The sequence below is a fragment of the Salvelinus fontinalis genome, chromosome 37, assembly GCF_029448725.1.
Source record: "Salvelinus fontinalis isolate EN_2023a chromosome 37, ASM2944872v1, whole genome shotgun sequence".
NCBI lineage: Eukaryota > Metazoa > Chordata > Actinopteri > Salmoniformes > Salmonidae > Salvelinus > Salvelinus fontinalis.
This window is the reverse complement of record NC_074701.1, coordinates 9,572,086-9,593,053: the sequence shown is the minus strand read 5'-3', so window position 1 is coordinate 9,593,053 and position 20,968 is coordinate 9,572,086. Positions and strand designations below refer to the sequence as shown.

At 43.9% G+C, this 20,968-nt stretch overlaps 1 protein-coding gene across 1 annotated transcript in view; it reads right to left on the bottom strand.

Moving 5' to 3' along the window:
- LOC129836084 (Kv channel-interacting protein 2-like) overlaps positions 1 to 20,598 on the bottom strand; it is a 245,698-nt gene extending 225,100 nt beyond the window's left edge. Inside the window, exon 1 of the mRNA XM_055901857.1 lies at positions 20,217 to 20,598. Within this exon, the coding sequence (XP_055757832.1) occupies positions 20,217 to 20,289 (73 nt within the window). The 5' untranslated portion in view covers positions 20,290 to 20,598. The remainder of the gene's footprint in view (positions 1 to 20,216) is intronic.
- Positions 20,599 to 20,968: the final 370 nt, after the last annotated feature.

Genomic DNA, 20,968 nt, shown 5'->3' with positions numbered 1-20,968 from the left:
CTATGTCAAACCAGACTGTTAAAACCATTCGCTCTCACATATTTAATCAGTCTGTCATCGCAGCTCACTGCGTGCACTCACACACGCACATACGCACACACCCAGGCGAGTAGGAAATTATGACCACGAGAGAAAATAAAAAAGATGGCTCTTCAATCAAGAAACCGTGTCTAGTGGCAAAAACAACTACTCCCCTATATCACACCCTTCTTTCATACCACTCTCTCTCTCTCTCTCTCTCTCTCTCTCTCTCTCTCTCTCTCTCTCTCTCTCTCTCTCTCTCTCTCTCTCTCTCTCTCTCTCTCTCTCTCTCTCTCTCTCTCTCTCTCTCTCTCTCTCTCTCTCTCTCTCTCTCTCTCTCTCTCTCTCTCTCTCTCTCTCTCTCTCTCTCTCTCTCTCTCTCTCTCTCTCTCTCTCTCTCTCTCTCTCTCTCTCTCTCTCTCAGTTAATCGTTTTATGTATGATGCCATGTTGATGTTAATGTTGTTGGTTGCTGCTCTAATCCAGGTCTGGGCCGATTGCATTACTGTTATGTCAGCTGCCTCACCAATCAATCAAGCTTCTCTGTGTGTGTGTGTGTGCGTGTTTGTGTTTATTTATGTGTCTGTGTTTGGGGACTCCATTAAAACTTATGAAAGAAATTTGAGCGTGGTGAACTCTGTGCCTGGGGATGCCAACTCTTGGAATTGTGGAATGTGGTGTGTGTAATCCGTTTAACGGGTTTAGGGAAAATAGGATTCCCAGTGGCATACCCTGAACCCGGAGCGAACGTGTCTTGCTGTTGGCTGTATACATGATTCAGTAAAATAATTGAAACGTTTACAAATACTTTCTCTGGGGTTTTCTTGTCTCTTTTGTCTGTTAAAAGTATTGATTGGTTTGAGGGTTGACTGACTGTGTTGCAGTAGAGATGGGAGTACTTTAGTATGGTCTCACACTCAAGTCAAGATTCACACATAGGCAGGTGTGTACAGATTACATTTCCTTGAAAAGTGTCTGGAGAAGTGTCTAACTTGTCAAGAGCCATGTCAATAATATACAGTATGTGTGTGGATTTGTGTGGTAAAAAGCTGTCAGTCAGGACCTCTCTCTTATGGCAACCTGGCCTGAGGCTGTGACACGGGTGATGGAAGCCATTATGGAAGCAGATACACTGTTCTACCCCTGGCAGTACCGGCAAGGCAGACGGAAACACAACAGAGATAGGAATGGTTGGTTGTGCCAAAAACACAGCTGTTTTTTTGCAGTTATTTTTGAAACGTTAAATTCTCAACATTGGGCTTGCTTATTTGGAGGGTCACAATTGCAGGATGTCAAATCCACAAACGAATAAAACTGAAAATGGAGATTGTTGCTTTGGGCATGCCGCAACAGAACAGTGAGTGTGGACACATTTGTTACATTCGGAGATTGTTGTGAGGATTCTAAGAATTGCATAAAACAGCTGATTCAAAATGCCATTAGCAGCAGCAGGTGTTCTGATCTTTCCCACTGTCACTGACACTTCTGCTCATGAATGAAACGAGTGTGTGAATCGGTGTGTGTGTGTACGCATCTGTTAGTGTGTGTAAGTGATGTGCGTACCATCTGGGTCACATTAATCGATGAATGTTTTCATTGTTTAAATGTGGTGTTTGTGTATGGATGAATGTCATCATCATACTGTTTCCTGTAAAAAAGGACCCGTGGTGATATTTCCTTATCTTAAACTGGCACCTCTTTCAGAGTCAACCAACCACAGGGTGTCACTATTTTTCAACTAAATAAAAAATGATGTCGGATTCAAACCATAATCACTCGTAATATACATGCTCACTGTGGCTATTGAGGGTGTATGACCAGAGTGTGGCTTGGCCCAGCAACCCTGCAGTTTGAGGGCAAGCTCACAACAACCTAGTCACATGACACGTTTGAGTGGGCTGCAAACTACTCAGGGAAATAGTTGGCTTATTCCGTTGATACCGACCAAATGACTGACAGACTGACAGATATCGACTAGGACCTGTCCACTTTGGCGTTGTCCAAATATTGACTACAGCTCTTCTCCTGTCTAAACTAACGGACTGATTGACTACCGGTCCCCCCACAGTGGTTCCCTGTGGCGCTATCTTTCAGCTCACAACAGGACGTGTGTGTGTAGGCATACGTGTCACTCTGTGTGTCTGTATGTGCATGTGTACACGTCTGTGTGTGTGCCCCTATTTGCATGGGGGTTTTTGAGTCGTGTGTGTGTGTGTGTTTTTGTGTGTGTGTGCGCTCGCAGTGTATACACGTATAAAGCTACAGTTGGATATGAGTCCAAGGCAGGGGTTAGAGTATTGACTATATGGTATGGCAGGGGCTAAAATAATCTAAGGTACACAGCACAGCTAGCGCTGTGGGCACCTTATACTATAACTGCCAACTTCTTCCGCTTTCCCTTTCTCCCTTCCTTCTATCTCCTCTCTCCCCTCCTACTATCCGCTTGTTCTTTGTCAATCTCACACTGTATGGTTTGAGGGGTTTGAGAGCGAGATAAGGACTAGAGAAGAGAGAGAGAGAGAGAGACTGTACATCTGATCAGTGATCGTAACCCTGATGATGAGACAGGACAATACTCACTACGACTTTCAACACACACGCATACACACTGCATGAGTCATGAATATAGAGGAGGGGAGAAAGAAGAGAGAGTGAAGGAGAGTGGGGACACTAGTTCACTGACAAGCCAGGATTTGTACTGAATTCCATTATCCCTCCCAAAAACCCACTGGTAATTATGTAGATACAGACAGGGGTTTTGTTGGGGGAGAGGGCTCATCAGCTTGTAAACAATGTCAAAATCCAGTGTGAATGCAGTTAGCATTGAATCATATGCTCCTGTCTTGTTCACTTACAAACACTGTTATGGTTGCTGTTAATATAATACAATCTGACTGAGCTAATGGTGGAATGCCATCCACTAATGCATGTTCTCTCTCTGACTGACTGACGAGGAGCGAGAGAGAGAGAGAACAAGTGCTAAAAAAGGAGAGAGAGAGAGAGAGAGAGCGAGTCGTGCTTTGTGGCACCTTCTGTATTAACACTTCGTCATAAAAAGCTGATACTTTTGAAATATGGTATTTCAACAGCGTGGCACTGCTGGGAAAGAAGTGTGTCCACAACCCCAAATCTCTCCTGTACTCTCCTCCTCCCCTCTCGTCTCTGCACAGTAAGCGTATATAGATGAGTGTGCATTTACAGGGAAGGAGGAGAACCGTGCTTATTTTAATTAACGATCCCAGTCCTCCCTCCCAAGATACACTCCCAGATTAAAACTCATTAGCATTGATTCTGGCTGCCTCTACTATTACCCCACAGACCACTCGTGACCTAAGAGAACAGTAGTGGTCAGTGCCGTTAAAGATGAAGGAGGATGTGTTTTTTTTTTTTATGAGCATGACCATATACAGTTGAAGTTGGAAGTTTACATACACTTAGGTTGGAGTCATTAAAATGAGTTTTTCAACCACTCCACACATTTCTTGTTAACACACTATAGTTTTGGCAAGTCGGTTAGGACATCTACTTTGTGCATGACACAAGTCATTTTTCCAACAATTGTTTACAGACAGATTATTTCACTTATAATTCACTGTATCACAATTCCAGGGGGTCCGAAGTTTACATAGACTAAGTTGACTGTGCCTTTAAACAGCTTGGGAAATTTCAGAAAATGATGTCATGCCTTTATTAGCTTCTGATAGACTAATTGACATAATTTGAGTTTATTGGAGGTGTACCAGTAGATGTATTTCAAGGCCTACCTTAAAACTCAATGCCTCTTTGCTTGACATCATGGGAAAATCCAAAGAAATCAGCCAAGACCTCAGAAAAAAAATTGTAAACCTCCACAAGTCTGGTTGTCCAAAGGGCTGAAGGTACCACGTTCATCTGTACAAACAATAGTACGCAAGTATAAACACCACGGGACCACGCAGCAGTCATACCGCTCAGGAAGGAGACGCGTTCTGTCTCCTAGAGATGAACGTACTTTGGTGCGAAAAGTGCAAATCAATCCCAGAACAACAGCAAAGGACCTTGTGGAGGAAACAGGTACAAAAGTATCTATATCCACAGGAAAACGAGTCCTACAGTATATCGACATAACCTGAAAAGCCGCTCAGCAAGGAAGAAGCCATTGCTCCAAAACCACGATAAAAAAAGACTACGGTTTGCAACTGCACATGTGGACAAAGATGGTACTTTTTGGAGAAATGTCCTCTGGTCTGATGAAACAAAAATAGAACTGTTTGGCCATAATGACCATCGTTATGTTTGGAGGAAAAAGAAGGACGCTTGCAAGCCAAAGAACACCATCCCAACCGTGAAGCACGGGGGTGGCAGCATCATGTTGTGGGGGTGCTTTGCTGCAGGAGGGACTGGTGCACTTCGTAAAATAGATGGCATCATGAAGAGGAAAATGATGTGACTATATTGACGCAACATCTCAAGACATCAGTCAGGAAGTTAAAGGTTGGTCGCAAATGGGTTCTCCAAATGGACAATGACCCCAAGCATACTTCCAAAGTTGTGGCAAAATGGCTTAAGGACAACAAAGTCAAGGTATTGGAGTGGCCATCTCAAAGCCCTGACCTCAATCCTATAGAAAATTTGTGGGCAGAACTGTAAAAGCATGTGCGAGCAAGGAGGTCTACAAACCTGACTCAGTTACACCAGCTCTGTTAAAGAGGAATGGGCCAAAAGCTTGTGGAAGGCTACCCGAAGCGTTTGACCCATTTTAAACAATTTAAAGGCAATGTTACCAAATACTAATTGAGTGTATGTAAGCTTCTGACCCACTGGGAATGTGATGAAAGAAATAAAAGCTGAAATAAATAATTCTCTCCACTATTATTCTGATATTTCACAATCTTAAAATAAAGTGGTAATCCTAACTGACCTAAGACAGGGAATTTTTACTCTGATTAAATGTCAGGAATTGTGAAAAACTGAGTTTAAATGTATTTGGCTAAGGTGTATGTAACCTTCCGACTTCAATCGTACATATTACAGCATATTGGATGACTGTCATTCATATATAATTCACCCAGTTAAATGTAACAGCAATAAGTTTTTGGCTATTACATGATACTCAAATTTTCCCTAAAACCATCATGAGGTTGCTACAACCTAGACTATGAATGAAAGTTTACAACGTAGGTCCACACAGGTCGAGAGAAAAATGTGAGGTGACAGACAGTGACACATGGACAGACAGTCACACATTCAACACCGCCTTGCACACTCTTGCCTGCATCTAGCTGATGTAGGGTGTGATCATTAGTCCAACAGTTGCAAACAAGAGTATCTATTGGACAAATTCAGGTATGTTTAATACTGTTTTGTTCCGTTTAACAGAATTGGTGGAATGAATACACCCCTGATCTCTTGTAAACACAGATCACTTTCATAACAGCCACGTTGCATTCCTTCTCGCACCTATGCGCTCTCCTCCTCTCATCTTTTCCCTTCGTCATTTGTGGACATCAATGCACAACACATCAGCTGTATGTGACCAGGTCAAAAAACCTTTCCAAGCCAAACCATATCGTAACTCCTACACACAGCTAAAGTAATGTCATAGTCAACATAGCTAATAGAACTAACACGTTAGTAAACCTGCTACAATCATGCAGTAAAGTTACAGTGTACAGTCAGTAAGTAGTTCAGCAATAACTTCATCAAACCAAAAGCTTAAAAGCATTTCTTTGTGGGGCCGCACAGCCCTCCATGTGCTCGCCAGAGGTAGCCTGACTGCCATTAGGTACTGAGATGAGATCCTCAGACCCCTTGTGAGACCATATGCTGACACATGCACATTTGTGGCCTGCTGGAGGTCATTTTGCAGGGCTCTGGCAGTGCACCTCCTTGCACAAAGGCGGAGGTAGCGGTCCTACTGCTGAGTTGTTGCCCTTCTACGGCCTCCTCCACGTCTCCTGATGTACTGGCCTCTCCTGGTAGCGCCTCCATGCTCTGGACACTACGCTGACAGACACAGCAAACCTTTTTGCCACAGCTCGCATTGATGTGCCATCCTGGATGAATTGCACTACCTGAGCCACTTGTGTGGGTTGTAGACTCCGTCTCATGCTACCACTAGAGTGAGAGCACCGCCAGCATTCAAAAGTGACCAAAACATCAGCCAGGAAGCATAGGAACTGAGAAGTGGTCTGTGGTCACCACCTGCAGAATCACTCCTTTTTTGGGGGTGTCTTGCTAATTGCCTATAATTTCCACCTTTTGTCTATTCCATTTGCACAACAGCATGTGAAATTTATTGTCAATCAGTGTTGCTTCCTAAGTGGACAGTTTGATTTCACAGAAGTGTGATTGACTTGGAGTTACATTGTGTTGTTTAAGTGTTCCCTTTATTTTTTTGAGCAGTGTATTTAATAAAGTCAGACATATCAGATATGTTTTTTAAAAAGGCAGTAACTGAGACTGAGTTAACTTTTTTTGCTGCCAGACAAGGCTCTGCTGATAGCCAGGTGTAGCAGTGGTAAGGATTCACCTCATGATGCTGAAAGGAAAGTTCCGCTGTCGGGACAGCTTTATGTAAGCCCTTAACAGTTCCTGGGCACCGTTTGTCACTGTTATAGTGTAATAAATGTATTGTTTAATGTTGTGTAGTGGCTTTTCTGGCATGTATCAATTTATTTAGCTGATAATGCCCAATTTTGCCTGGCATAGCTAGAACAGTTTGCCTTTTCTACAACGAGATTGCATTGCACATCAAACACTAGGCTAGAAACTAGCTAATAGTTTGATGCTAGCATACCAGCCAACATGACAACCAAATAAAAAAATATTTTTTTGCTGAAAACAGCTGGTCAAACTAGAAATGTGGGGGGATTTGACAGCATAGTGACACTTGCGTCATGACTCTTACAGTAGCCGGGACCAGCTGTTTTTTTATCCATGTATGAAGCTGTTTTTCCAATGTGTTTCTATGGGCTAATAGCAGTAAAGTCAAATTCAATTGTGCATTGTGGGTAGGTCAGAAGATATCCCCAAATACATTTATTAATATGTAAAAATGCTAAAACATAAGTATGGTTGTAGTTATATGTAACCAGATTGTGACCACAACCAAGTTACTAAGTTTTTGACCACACTGTGTTTTAACTTTAGCAAGTAAAAACACATGCTTCCTACGCTTCAACTAGCCCAGACTAGAGAGCGCTGGACAGGGAAATGTGTCCAATTAATCATGCCAAATTAGGCGACACATTAAATCAAACCAATTAGCGCCAGTAGGAATTAGCATTCCAACAACACACATAGCTAGAAAGCGACAATGGACCAAAGTCTCTATGACAGTTATCGCTATACTGTAGGGCCGTCTCTACTATGTAGGACACTCCTGTCTTGTTATCATCAAAGAGAGAGCATGCTAACTATTTTTTTTTTAAACTACCTTGGGTCAATTCAACTGTCATACAGCCAAATGAATGCCAATTCACATAAATACTCAATCACAATACACGTCAATAATATAATACAAATATATGATATGCTTTTATCAAAATACCCTTACAGTAGTGGCAGTGTGTGAATATATTTTCTTATGGATTGACCCTAGCGGAAATCAAACCAAAGATCCTGACGTTATAAGTGCCATGCTCTACCAACTTAAAAACTTAAAAACTTACAAACAGGACCCCTTCATCATCTACCATACAGAGAACCCCCATCACACCCCAGATCAATCCTGCACCAGAAAGAAATCTATGTAGGTTGGTGTGGGAAAGATGTGTCCCTTGGCTGCAACCTTCTAAATCAACAAGCAACAAATTACTGTATTTTGTAAGACTGTTGTGCGTATTGTACATTTTGTGCACTGTGTCCAGTGAAGAAGTCTTCACATTTGGAGTGGAAGAACCTAACCCTATTGATTCAGTGGTAGGGAGAGAACAAGAAGGAGGGGGGGGGGGGAGTAGAAGGGATGATAAAGAGGAGGGAGTAGAGGGCTTGGAAGGGATGAGGAAGAAAAAGGAGGCTAGACACCTGTGGTGCAGCACGGCAGCCTTCTAAATTAGGGGGTTCGATTAAACTGGCCCGGTTTGCACCGGGTTCTGGCCTGTCACGTGACCATGCGAAGCCGGTGAGGGAGGCGTGCCTTGCTCAAATCCAAAATCCAAAATCTATGCCGCATATTGCCAACAACTCTTTTCCATAAAATATATGTTTGAAATTTCAAACTAGTTATCATTGGGAAAACAGATAAAGCGTTTTTATCATAAGCCATCACTTTTGCATGTGAAAACACAAAATCCTACTCATTACTCCATGTGCTTAAAATACGTCACTTTTCTTTTGAGGTGACTCTGCCGTCGGCCGGAGCGGGGCACCAGGATCACGGCCGGGAGGCAGCCCGGTTCCAAAACGAATGCAATCACTTTTCACCGATGGCAAACTCCGCCCACCCGGACCAGCTTAATCAAATCCCCTCATTGACTCCCTTCAAGGTGCGAGGCTCTCACTCTATTAGGGAGAGCACTCTTGAGAGTACACGTGAGCGGTATGACTGGGACATTTGTGTTTTGCTGTGTTTAAGCTTTAGCTTAATTCTGTAAAAGTCCGAACCGTGTATAGCTGAAGAGGACTGCATTTGCCTTTTTCTAAATAACAGCCTCTCTGTTTGCACTGCGCTCCTGTCTCCTGTGCCTGTACCTTTGAGTCAATGTCTATGCCCGACCCCCAGACAGTGTAAAACCCCTTGCACTGTCACAATAACAAATGTAAAATTTTGTTTAAAATTTCTTACCCCCCTCTGAGTGTCTGTGTGTGTACACGTGTGTGTGCACGTGTGTGTGCGTGTGGGTGTGGGTGGGTGGGTCGGAGGATCATGTCCAGCTCTTAAATTAATTGGATATTCGTGTCTGGCAGAAAAAGCAGACTGCCCACCATCCAGTGTAGTCAGCGACATCCTACTCTCACACACAACTAATGTGCTTAAAGAACACTCCCTTAACTTGTACACACCCACTCACTCACTCACTCACGCACGCACGCAAACTTGGACACACACACAAACGCAATGCATTACTCACACAGACATGCACACTACACGACTCACACGTTCCCACACACCCTAGTCCCTTTCCCCCCGAAGCACCATTCTTTTTTCATTTTTATTTCATATAAAGGTATGAACACACTTTCCCTAAAACAATGCATAAACACATACTATACAAAAACACACTATTACCTTGCATATTTTTCTATCTTTCCACAGGGCATTTCTCTTTGTTAGCCTTTAGGGTGTGAAATGTGTTATAGTGTGTAATGGGTTAGCGAAACATTACGACAGGAGAGCATGAGTGTTAGTGGGTTTAAGCTTTAATCCACTACGGAGAGGAGAAAGAAAGAGGACAAATCAGAGAGGGCCACGGGGAGAGAGGGCCACGTGACATCTACAGGTTATCCAGTCATTTGAATACCAGACGGACACAAGGAGATGAGATGAGGAGTGGAACCCCCTTCCCAGACAAATGTGACACACGGTTGTGAACTCGTTGTCGTCGTGGTCTCTGTAACAACCGGGTAAAGAAATCATGGGAAAGTCATAAACTGGGTCTTATCTGGTCAGGTTACAAACAAATAAATACGTATTTTCTGGTTGCTAAATAGATGTTGACACAATTTCCTTCTACAACCAGTGTTCAATACCGTGATGTTCTCTGGGTTGACTGTTGACATGGCATAAGGAACACACAGCATTGCGTGCATGCGAGCGTGTGTGTGCATGTAGTATCATTCCCCATTGTGTTTGAGAGCGCTAGCTGAAAGATGAGAGGTAATTATAGAAGCGTTGTACGGTAATCTGCTCTTCCGCCTCAGATACGACACTCAAGAGACATCACACACACACACACACACACACACACACACACACACACACACACACACACACACACACACACACACACACACACACACACACACACACACACACAGACCGATATACGCGCACACGTCTCATACACACAGAGAAATATACATGCATATGTGCAAAAACACGAACAAAGAAACACACACTGAGAACAGTATGCTACAACAGGCTGCGAGGGAGTTACAGTATTTCTAGAGGGCTACAATCCTCTTCTATCAAAAGCTGATGGTTAGAGACCACCCACACTACCTTAAAGTTACACAGGTCAGTCTCACAACAAGCACACATCTTATACACACACACACACACACACACACACACACACACACACACACACACACACACACACACACACACACACACACAAGCAGAGTTCCAGAGTTAAGAGAAGGAGTTCTGAGTCACCAGTCCTTCTTCGCACAACATATCTTTCTCTCATTTTCACACACACACACACACACACACACACACACACACACACACACACACACACACACACACACACACACACACACACACACACACACACACACACACTCCCGGACTATGTAATGTAGCAAGCAGGTATGATGATAGACAGATGGACAGCTCACACATCAGCAGCTAGGATATGAACCCTCTAATTATCCACTATCAACTATCAACTCGATGAACAGCTCTGACTGACAACTCTGAGATCGCCGTGTGTGTGTGTGGTTAGACCACCATTAGCTGTGCCTCTGCTTGTACTTTCCTCCTCCCACGCTACCTTAAAGGCAAGTCACATGCACTTTACAGACAGCAGTACTGTCAAATCCTATCTCGTGTGTTTGTTTCCATAATAGACCCAGGGATGGAGCCCAGTAGCTAATCTGCATCTATTGTTTCACCACAGGGGAGCTGATCTACATAAAACATGTCTTGACACATACCATTAAAACAAACCACATTACTATCTACCAGCGCTCTCCTCATAGGCTTTAGCTTAATAGGCTAGCACAGTCATGTGGAATACGGACCACCCGGGGCTATTCTTCAGTTCCTAATTTCTACAAACCCATCTAGGGATGGGTGTTAAAAATGTGCATAGGGCGGGCCCTGTGGTGCAATGATATCATCATTGATGCACTGTAACGGAAAACGGTCATGTATGCGGTAATTTGGGGTATTACGAACAATAAAACACTGTGAAACATTTTACTGCAGCATACTGTAAACGATGGTGCATTGTGGGAAAATGTTGTGGGTGTGGGAGAAAAAATGGCTGTATTTCAAGCTGTGCTGTAATTCAATCCCACAGAAAACAGTAACCTACAGTATCTTCGGAACGGCAAAAACCTTTTGACCAGGTGCATGGTATTGTTGCTTCTGGCTCATTTACCTATTTTGAAACGTGGCTATATGTGTTGCACAAGAGAGGCAGAGATGAAGCACGAGGGTCCATTCCAGTCCCGTTAAAATCTGTCCAAGCGGGAAATATTGAATGCGTTTTATGGGCTTAATGGGCTTATTCTGCGACTCCCATTGTTAGGACAAGACAAGACCACCTGTAGACAGTATCCCTGGTTGCATCCGTTGGTAAGAGGGATGTACCAATTTAACTGGCATGTGGTAGTAGTGCACCATCCATTTAAAATGTATAGGAGACAGATTGGAGTGGCAGCAAGCCTTATGCCTTTTAATGCAGCAGCTGAAAAGATGAGCTCCTACAAATATTGAAATTTAAATGTTTTTTTAGAGTAAAGTACATCGGAAAAAAATCTAAAGAAAACTGCAAACTGAATAGGAGACCAAACAAGCAGCAAACAAAGAAGAAAGGCTTTTGAAAAAGTAACAATTTTTTCATAAAATTATACCGTTTTCTTAGCTAGCTAAGTTGTTTACCTGTTGCTAGGCAGTTGCTAGGGACATTCCTGGAAGAAGCTAGCTAGCTAACAAGGAGTGTCTAGTTGGCAGAAGAGAAGAAGGGACAAAGAAGGGACAAAGTGGGACAAAATAAGGACAGAAGAAAAGGGAAAGGGGGGAAAGGGGACATTAAGGTGAAGCAGTCCTCTAAAGACACAAAAGACAATAATACAAGAAACAACACTTCTATTGCCTCTCCCTCTACGATACGCACTTCCGGGTTGGAGCGAGTAGTTGCATTCCGCTTTGCTCCACAGGTAGTATTACATTTCATTTCATTACAGTACAACAGTTTGATTTGTTTGATCTTAGCTGGCTACATAGCCGTCTTTGTATCCAAGATAATTGTGTAGTCTAGAGTAATTGTCGAGGTTACCTAGCCAGTTAGAGGTTACCTAGCCAGCTACACTTTCAAACAAAGTCAACAACGCAGCCACTGCTAGCTAGCCTATTTCACCAGCCAGCAGTACTATATCATTTTAGTCAATAAGATTTTTTGCAACGTAAGCTTAACTTTCTGAACATTCAAGACGTGTAGTCCACTTGTCATTCCAATCTCCTTTGCATTAGCGTAGCCTCTTCTGTAGCCTGTCAACTATGTGTCTGTCTATCCCTGTTCTCTCCTCTCTGCACAGACCATACAAACGCTTCACACCGCGATGCCGCTGCTACTCTAACCTGGTGGTCCCAGCGCGCACGACCCACGTGGAGTTCCAGGTCTCAGGCAGCCTCTGGAACTGCCGATCTGCGGCCAACAAAGCAGAGTTCATCTCAGCCTATGCTTCCCTCCAGTCCCTCGACTTCTTGGCACTGACGGAAACATGGATTACCACTGATAACACTGCTACTTCTACTGCTCTCTCCTCGTCTGCCCACGTGTTCTCGCACACCCCGAGAGCTTCTGGTCAGCGGGGTGGTGGCACTGGGATCCTCATCTCTCCCAAGTGGACATTCTCTCTTTCTCCCCTGACCCATCTGTCTATCGCCTCCTTTGAATTCCATGCTGTCACAGTTACCAGCCCTTTCAAGCTTAACATCCTTATCATTTATCGCCCTCCAGGTTCCCTTGGAGAGTTCATCAATGAGCTTGACGCCCTGATAAGTTCCTTTCCTGAGGATGGCTCACCTCTCACAGTTCTGGGTGACTTTAACCTCCCCACGTCTACCTTTGACTCATTCCTCTCTGCCTCCTTCTTTCCACTCCTCTCCTCTTTTGACCTCACCCTCTCACCTTCACCCCCTACTCACAAGGCAGGCAATACGCTTGACCTCATCTTTACTAGATGCTGTTCTTCCACTAATCTCATTGCAACTCCCCTCCAAGTCTCCGACCACTACCTTGTATCCTTTTCCCTCTCGCTCTCATCCAACACTTCCCACACTGCCCCTACTCGGATGGTATCGCGCCGTCCCAACCTTCGCTCTCTCTCCCCCGCTACTCTCTCCTCTTCCATCCTATCATCTCTTCCCTCTGCTCAAACCTTCTCCAACCTATCTCCTGATTCTGCCTCCTCAACCCTCCTCTCCTCCCTTTCTGCATCCTTTGACTCTCTATGTCCCCTATCCTCCAGGCCGGCTCGGTCCTCCCCTCCTGCTCCGTGGCTCGACGACTCATTGCGAGCTCACAGAACAGGGCTCCGGGCAGCCAAGCGGAAATGGAGGAAAACTCGCCTCCCTGCGGACCTGGCATCCTTTCACTCCCTCCTCTCTACATTCTCCTCTTCTGTCTCTGCTGCTAAAGCCAATTTCTACCACTCTAAATTCCAAGCATCTGCCTCTAACCCTAGGAAGCTCTTTGCCACCTTCTCCTCCCTCCTGAATCCTCCTCCCCCTCCTCCCCCCTCCTCCCTCTCTGCTGATGACTTCGTCAACCATTTTGAAAAGAAGGTCGACGACATCCGATCCTCGTTTGCTAAGTCAAACGACACCGCTGGTTCTGCTCACACTGCCCTACCCTGTGCTTTGACCTCTTTCTCCCCTCTCTCTCCAGATGAAATCTCGCGTCTTGTGACGGCCGGCCGCCCAACAACCTGCCCGCTTGACCCTATCCCCTCCTCTCTTCTCCAGACCATTTCCGGAGACCTTCTCCCTTACCTCACCTCGCTCATCAACTCATCCTTGACCGCTGGCTACGTCCCTTCCGTCTTCAAGAGAGCGAGAGTTGCACCCCTTCTGAAAAAACCTACACTCGATCCCTCCGATATCAACAACTACAGACCAGTATCCCTTCTTTCTTTTCTCTCCAAAACTCTTGAACGTGCCGTCCTTGGCCAGCTCTCCTGCTATCTCTCTCAGAATGACCTTCTTGATCCAAATCAGTCAGGTTTCAAGACTAGTCATTCAACTGAGACTGCTCTTCTCTGTGTCACGGAGGCGCTCCGCACTGCTAAAGCTAACTCTCTCTCCTCTGCTCTCATCCTTCTAGACCTATCGGCTGCCTTTGATACTGTGAACCATCAGATCCTCCTCTCCACCCTCTCCGAGCTGGGCATCTCCGGCGAGGCCCACGCTTGGATTGCGTCCTACCTGACAGGTCGCTCCTACCAGGTGGCGTGGCGAGAATCTGTCTCCGCACCACGTGCTCTCACCACTGGTGTCCCCCAGGGCTCTGTTCTAGGCCCTCTCCTATTCTCGCTATACACCAAGTCACTTGGCTCTGTCATATCCTCACATGGTCTCTCCTATCATTGCTATGCAGACGACACACAATTAATCTTCTCCTTTCCCCCCTCTGATAACCAGGTGGTGAATCGCATCTCTGCATGTCTGGCAGACATATCAGTGTGGATGACGGATCACCACCTCAAGCTGAACCTCGGCAAGACGGAGCTGCTCTTCCTCCCGGGGAAGGACTGCCCGTTCCATGATCTCGCCATCACGGTTGACAAATCCATTGTGTCCTCCTCCCAGAGTGCTAAGAACCTTGGCGTGATCCTGGACAACACCCTGTCGTTCTCAACTAACATCAAGGCGGTGACCCGTTCCTGTAGGTTCATGCTCTACAACATTCGCAGAGTACGACCCTGCCTCACGCAGGAAGCGGCGCAAGTCCTAATCCAGGCACTTGTCATCTCCCGTCTGGATTACTGCAACTCGCTGTTGGCTGGGCTCCCTGCCTGTGCCATTAAACTCCTACAACTCATCCAGAACGCCGCAGCCCGTCTGGTGTTCAACTTTCCCAAGTTCTCTCACGTCACCCCGCTCCTCCGCTCTCTCCACTGGCTTCCAGTTGAAGCTCGCATCCGCTACAAGACCATGGTGCTTGCCTACGGAGCTGTGAGGGGAACGGCACCTCCGTACCTTCAGGCTCTGATCAGGCCCTACACCCAAACAAGGGCACTGCGTTCATCCACCTCTGGCCTGCTCGCCTCCCTACCTCTGAGGAAGTACAGTTCCCGCTCAGCCCAGTCAAAACTGTTCGCTGCTCTGGCACCCCAATGGTGGAACAAACTCCCTCACGACGCCAGTTCAGCGGAGTCAATCACCACCTTCCGGAGACACCTGAAACCCCACCTCTTTAAGGAATACCTAGGATAGGATAAAGTAATCCTTCTAACCCCCCCCCCCCCCCCCCCCTAAAAGATTTAGATGCACTATTGTAAAGTGGTTGTTCCACTGGATATCATAAGGTGAATGCACCAATTTGTAAGTCGCTCTGGATAAGAGCGTCTGCTAAATGACTTAAATGTAAATGTAAATGTAATGGGGCGGCAGGTAGCCTAGTGGTAAGAGTGTTGGACTAGTAACCGAAAGGTTGCAAGATCGAATCCCCGAGCTGGCAAGGTAAAAATCTGTCGTTCTGCTCCCGAACAAGGCAGTTGACCCACTGTTCCTAGGTTGTCATTGAAAATAAGAAATTGTTCATAACTGACTTGCCTAGTTAAATAAAGGTATAAATATGTTAATGGATGAGCAGTATGCCATGTCTTTTTGGTATTTTTTGCCCTGTATTCGCTGCCCGTTTGGAAACTTTTGTTAAGGCCTCTAGAAGTGCAACTGATATAAAACACCAACTATTCATTGTTATGATGTAATGTGTAAACAAATTACCAAATATTCATTGTTATGATGTAATGTGTAAACAAATTAACCTAACAGCCAACCTGCTTGCCCCAACCCTATGTAATTACAGTAAAATACTGTGAAATACAAACCCCATCTCCCCTCAATGAATTGAATTAATCCATCTATTAATTAATCAATTCATTCATTACATTTACAGTAGCATTATAGCCTTTTTTTACAGTAAATGATACAGTATTGTACTAAAGCAATTGCACACAAGACAACTTTTTTAGCATGGCTGCGCTGCGTCATAGTTATGAGTCAGAGCCGAGTACCATAGATCAGCACAGCCATGCTAAAAAAGTTGGTTTGCACATCCTCGAGTGTACAATTTCTTTTCTACAACGGGTTACCAATTAGATTAAAAAAAATGTTATTTTGATAAATGTATACATAGGCTACTATTTCATCCCTCAACAAAAATATAGGCACATCTATGGTTACTGGCCAAGCCGGCTGGCCGTTCATTCTATCGGTTGGGTTGCCAGAAATGCAAAAGTATTTTTGTTCTATAGCTATTGACGCGACCCAGTTGTTCATTCTAAATGTTCATGGCAACGCTCTTATCCCTTGCTTGATAGCTAGCCAACTGCGGCTAACACACTCAGGTCAAACAGTGCAGCTATGATAACAGCAAAATAGCTGCATTTGCTTTTGTTTAAGCTCATTTGGATACATCCATAACAATGAGCTAATGATGTGCGATTTTGCCGGACATAGACAATGTGCTCGCTTGTCAGGACACTGTTCAGCGGAGCTAGCCAACTACACAGCTAACGCAATCACTTCAATCTGAAGCTGGTAATACAAAAAACTAGCTGCATTTCATGTCGTTTGACCTGTTTTTCTATTGACATTTCTTTGTATATATCCATAAAAATGATTCACGATTTCAACTGGTTGAGAAAAGATGTACGTTCATTCTATTGTTTGCCAGACAGTCGTGAAGTCTTTATGTTCTTTATCTATGTACGCCACCCAGTCATTAGTTCTAAATGTGCAGTTGCCATACTGGCTAGCAACGTTCTTATCCCTTGCTTGCAAACTGTGCAGCTAGAATAACAGCAAAGTAAGGGCATTTAATTTATTTGTAAATATCCATAAAAAGTATGCTTACTCATGGTTTTGACTGGCTGAGAAAATATGTCCATCTAGTCCTGACACATTAATTCTCAACCGGACATTGGAGATCGAATTTCAATATTGAAACGATGCTGAAAATGTCGAGAGATAGACAGCAAAGCTTGTAAAAAAAAACGTTTTGCTATTGCAAACCACAGGTTAGGCTAGAAGAAAGGGGAAATAATGTCTAGATGTTTTTTTTTACAGGGGAGATCAAGTTAATGAATTGGCTGACTGGGCTGATGGGACACTGGATGCGTAGGGATTTCTCAGATGGAACAGAAAGCGAGATGCCCATTTCTGAGTCATAGGCTTACCCATGCTAAACTGGTTTATTGGTATGGCTTAGAATACGTCTCAACCTATCACAATGCTTGTTTTGACCAACCTGTTGTAGAATGCGTTTCATTACACAGTACTCGCTTTGATACTGTATTTAGATTACAGTAGGTAGGTGTACTGCAATGTGAAATACAGTAAATTACTTGCAACTTTGCTGCCTGTAAGATACTGTCAAATTCACGGCAATCCCTTTAGCCATACAAACCACATTTCCATCCACAGTTTTTATGCAATTGAAGTCATACCGTATCATTTTTTTTGCGACAGCTGTGATGGGAACAGGTAGTTTCGGTACAATAAATGCCAATAGATAATTTGTTCGTTCGACATGGTGGGATCTTAATGTGTCTGTAAAATGAATGACGCGAGAAATGGTGGTGGAAATACCTTTACGCGCAAATATTGATAGAATAACCATCATATCAAAGTAAAGTCATGCGATGATATGGTGTGTGGTCCTGCCACTATGACTCAAGAAACCATGCAGTTTATTAGGTTACAGATGGAATAAGTTATGAGGAAATTCACAGGGTGGTGAAAGTGCACGGTGATCTTGATGCTTCTTTCAAAGAAATATTGAGGGTCCAATTCTGGTGACATGATTGACGCTTGACTGCTGTTTGACAGATACAAATATTATCCATAATAATATCATCATGTACAATAGACTAGCCTGCCCGCACTGTATCTGCGAGCTGTTGGCTAGAGCGCAGATGCCAAGACCAGAGTAGACATATTTGCTATTTAACATAATAGTTTTTGTGACAAATCTATCGGTAGAGTTGAAAATACGATGGAAACACATTGAACTTTAGATTTGTATTTGGTACATGAAAAAGTACATTTTGTGTGCACTACCTCATCACACACTGACTTTTATCCGCAACACGTCCTTTTGGTGGAAACAACACTAGTGGGAAAATACGGATATTTTTTAAGGTAGATCTTAGAATATTTGCATATAAATGTGTCACCAATTGGATGGAAACTTAGCTACTGACAGCTTTCTAAAATCCATTAAACAAAGTCAGGATGGGAATTGCTCCCCTGCACTAGCTCACTTATTCACACCTTCACTTTAGAAAGTCATCTGACTTCCCTTCACACGAACAAGGGACCTTTAGAAAAACTTGATCTGTGAGCAAGACAAAGGAGAAGTAAAGAAAATGAGAAGAAAGCATATTATGGCTAGTCTAGGGTCATGTTCACGAGATGACAGGAAAAATACCCTTCAACTATTTGCGGCTGACAGAAAACGTTTGGAGAGCACAGGCCATTGTCAGGTTATTGCAGGAACAAAAGCATCAACTTCTAAAGAACATCTCTAAATTCTTATTTTAGAGATTACTATTAAACGTTAAACCCTTCTGTTTGTCCAATGGAATGTCTTTCTGGTTCAGTCTTGGCTTAAAGTAACAGAGACAGCACACAGAGCCTCCCCAATAATCCCTCAAGTGGATTCTGGAGCTTGCCTTTCAGCTGTTCATACAGAACCGAGGGACAGACTGATTCTAAATGATCTTTCCGGGAAGAACTTTCCCATGTGCAGCCTCACCAACCTCACCCCCCCAGAACAAGTCAAAGCTTACAGACTAGACAGGCATTGATCCTCAAAAACACACACGCGCACATGCATGCACAAACAGACACACGCCCGTCAGAGCAAAGTCCATAGAATTAGATTGACTAATTCTAAGAACAACTCAGTCTAATTCTATGTGAGCCCCCACAGACAGACCTCCTGGCTAGGACCCAGGAATGGAATCATAGCTTTATTTGTTATGCATTAAATTGGCTACAAATGGTTGTGTAGCTCCTAATGCAGCAGCAGTAGAGTAGTGATGTTAGATTAGATTGGCCCAGCACAGTCCCTGGGCAGACAAAGAGTAGTGTGTGTGTGTGTGTCTGCTTGTGTGTGTCCGGCAGCCAGTGTATGGCCTGCCTCTTGTAGAGTAACAATATTTTTGGCCACAAATGCTATCATTTTAATCCAGCAGCTGGCACTGAACAGACAAATGGTGTTTCATGGTACATCACCGAGCCAATGTAATTAAGGAATGGCAGTGTTTGGAAAGCTTGCAAAGCACACACAATAACATACACACACACACACGCACACTCACACTCTCTCTCACACCCACACACACACACACACACACACACACACACTAACAGCCTAATCAGTTCTGACACACACACCACCACCACCACCACCAGTAGCACTATAAACTCAAATAGTTTAGCATGGCAAAGCTCATTAAATATAGAAGCCAAGATAATTCAGTCCACAACTATTTTGCAAAACAGTCCTAAAAATGAGAAAGCAGATGTTGGTTTGTGTGATTAGAAAAGGCACACTTTCACTAACATGACAACCTTTATTTTATATCACCAAGACTTCAAGGCCAGCACCATTGTCTCCAACCCAGATGCGCTTTGGGCATCTCAACCTGACAGCCAATGGACTCCCGTAGAAAAGCCAGGTCAGCAAAATTGAGCGCCACGCACAGATTCCATCGCCATGCACTAACAATTCACGCAACAACATGCATGCGAACACAACAAAAGATACAATATGACATATACACAATTATATATCATAATCAACATATACATTGTATAATTAGATGCGGTTATTAAAGGGTGATCGCTTTTTTTAAAGACTACGATATAGCCTTCATTATCTGCTTTAACACTTTATGCACAACAGGTCGCGCTCTAAATGACAATTGAGAAGCATCGAAAGTAGACTAGCACAAGCTTAAAACAATTTTATAAGCAACCGTTTTAGGATATATTGGCTACACAACTATTCCAGTTTTTCGAGAGTCATATGGCATCTTTCACTGGTCTAATAAAGCCGGGGCTGGGAAAGCCCATCACTCACCAGTCAGCTGGTCATACGATCCATCCAATTCTCTGGAATCAGACAAGCTTTGCTCCCGGTTTTTAGTCTTCATATTTCCCGGTGATGGAACGGAAACTATGGAGGATAAATCTCAGTTGTCTTTTATGGTGTTTTTTGTTTTATGTCTCCTTTAATCATGTGTAGTTAACGGTTGATAAAATGTTATTCAATGACAAGCCCGTTGGTAGGCTGTTAATTCGTTATTTCAGTTTCAGTCCGGACTGCTCTGGTGATGTGCGTTCTCCGCTACCCAAACTGGCTTCCGTCTCTCTCCGCCAGTGAGCGACACGCGCTTGTTGCCTGCAAACACACACATTTACACACACACACTCACACACTAGGATTATCAGGCTTTTGGTCACCGGACTGATTCGAGCAAGCGCACAAAAGCGATACTCCTCTCCATAGACGCGGGAAATGGGGTGCTGAGGGTGGTGCAGCAAACCCTGAAAATCAGAATAAAAAAATTAAAACAAATCACAAAAGTAGTGCACTGGGAATTTGCGGAGTGCACTTGTATTTGCGCGCCTATATAGCCATCTCTAGCTTAGGCGATTATTATTATTTTTTTACAAAAATGACTCACCTCCTGGATTCGGTCCTATTTGAATTTCTGTTTTTTTTTTTACATTGGATAAAAATAGAGACTCAGAGCTACAAAATGGTATATCATACAGTGCATTTGAGGAAACAATGGGAAAGTAATTCTGCTTTGAAAGTTGATCAAAATT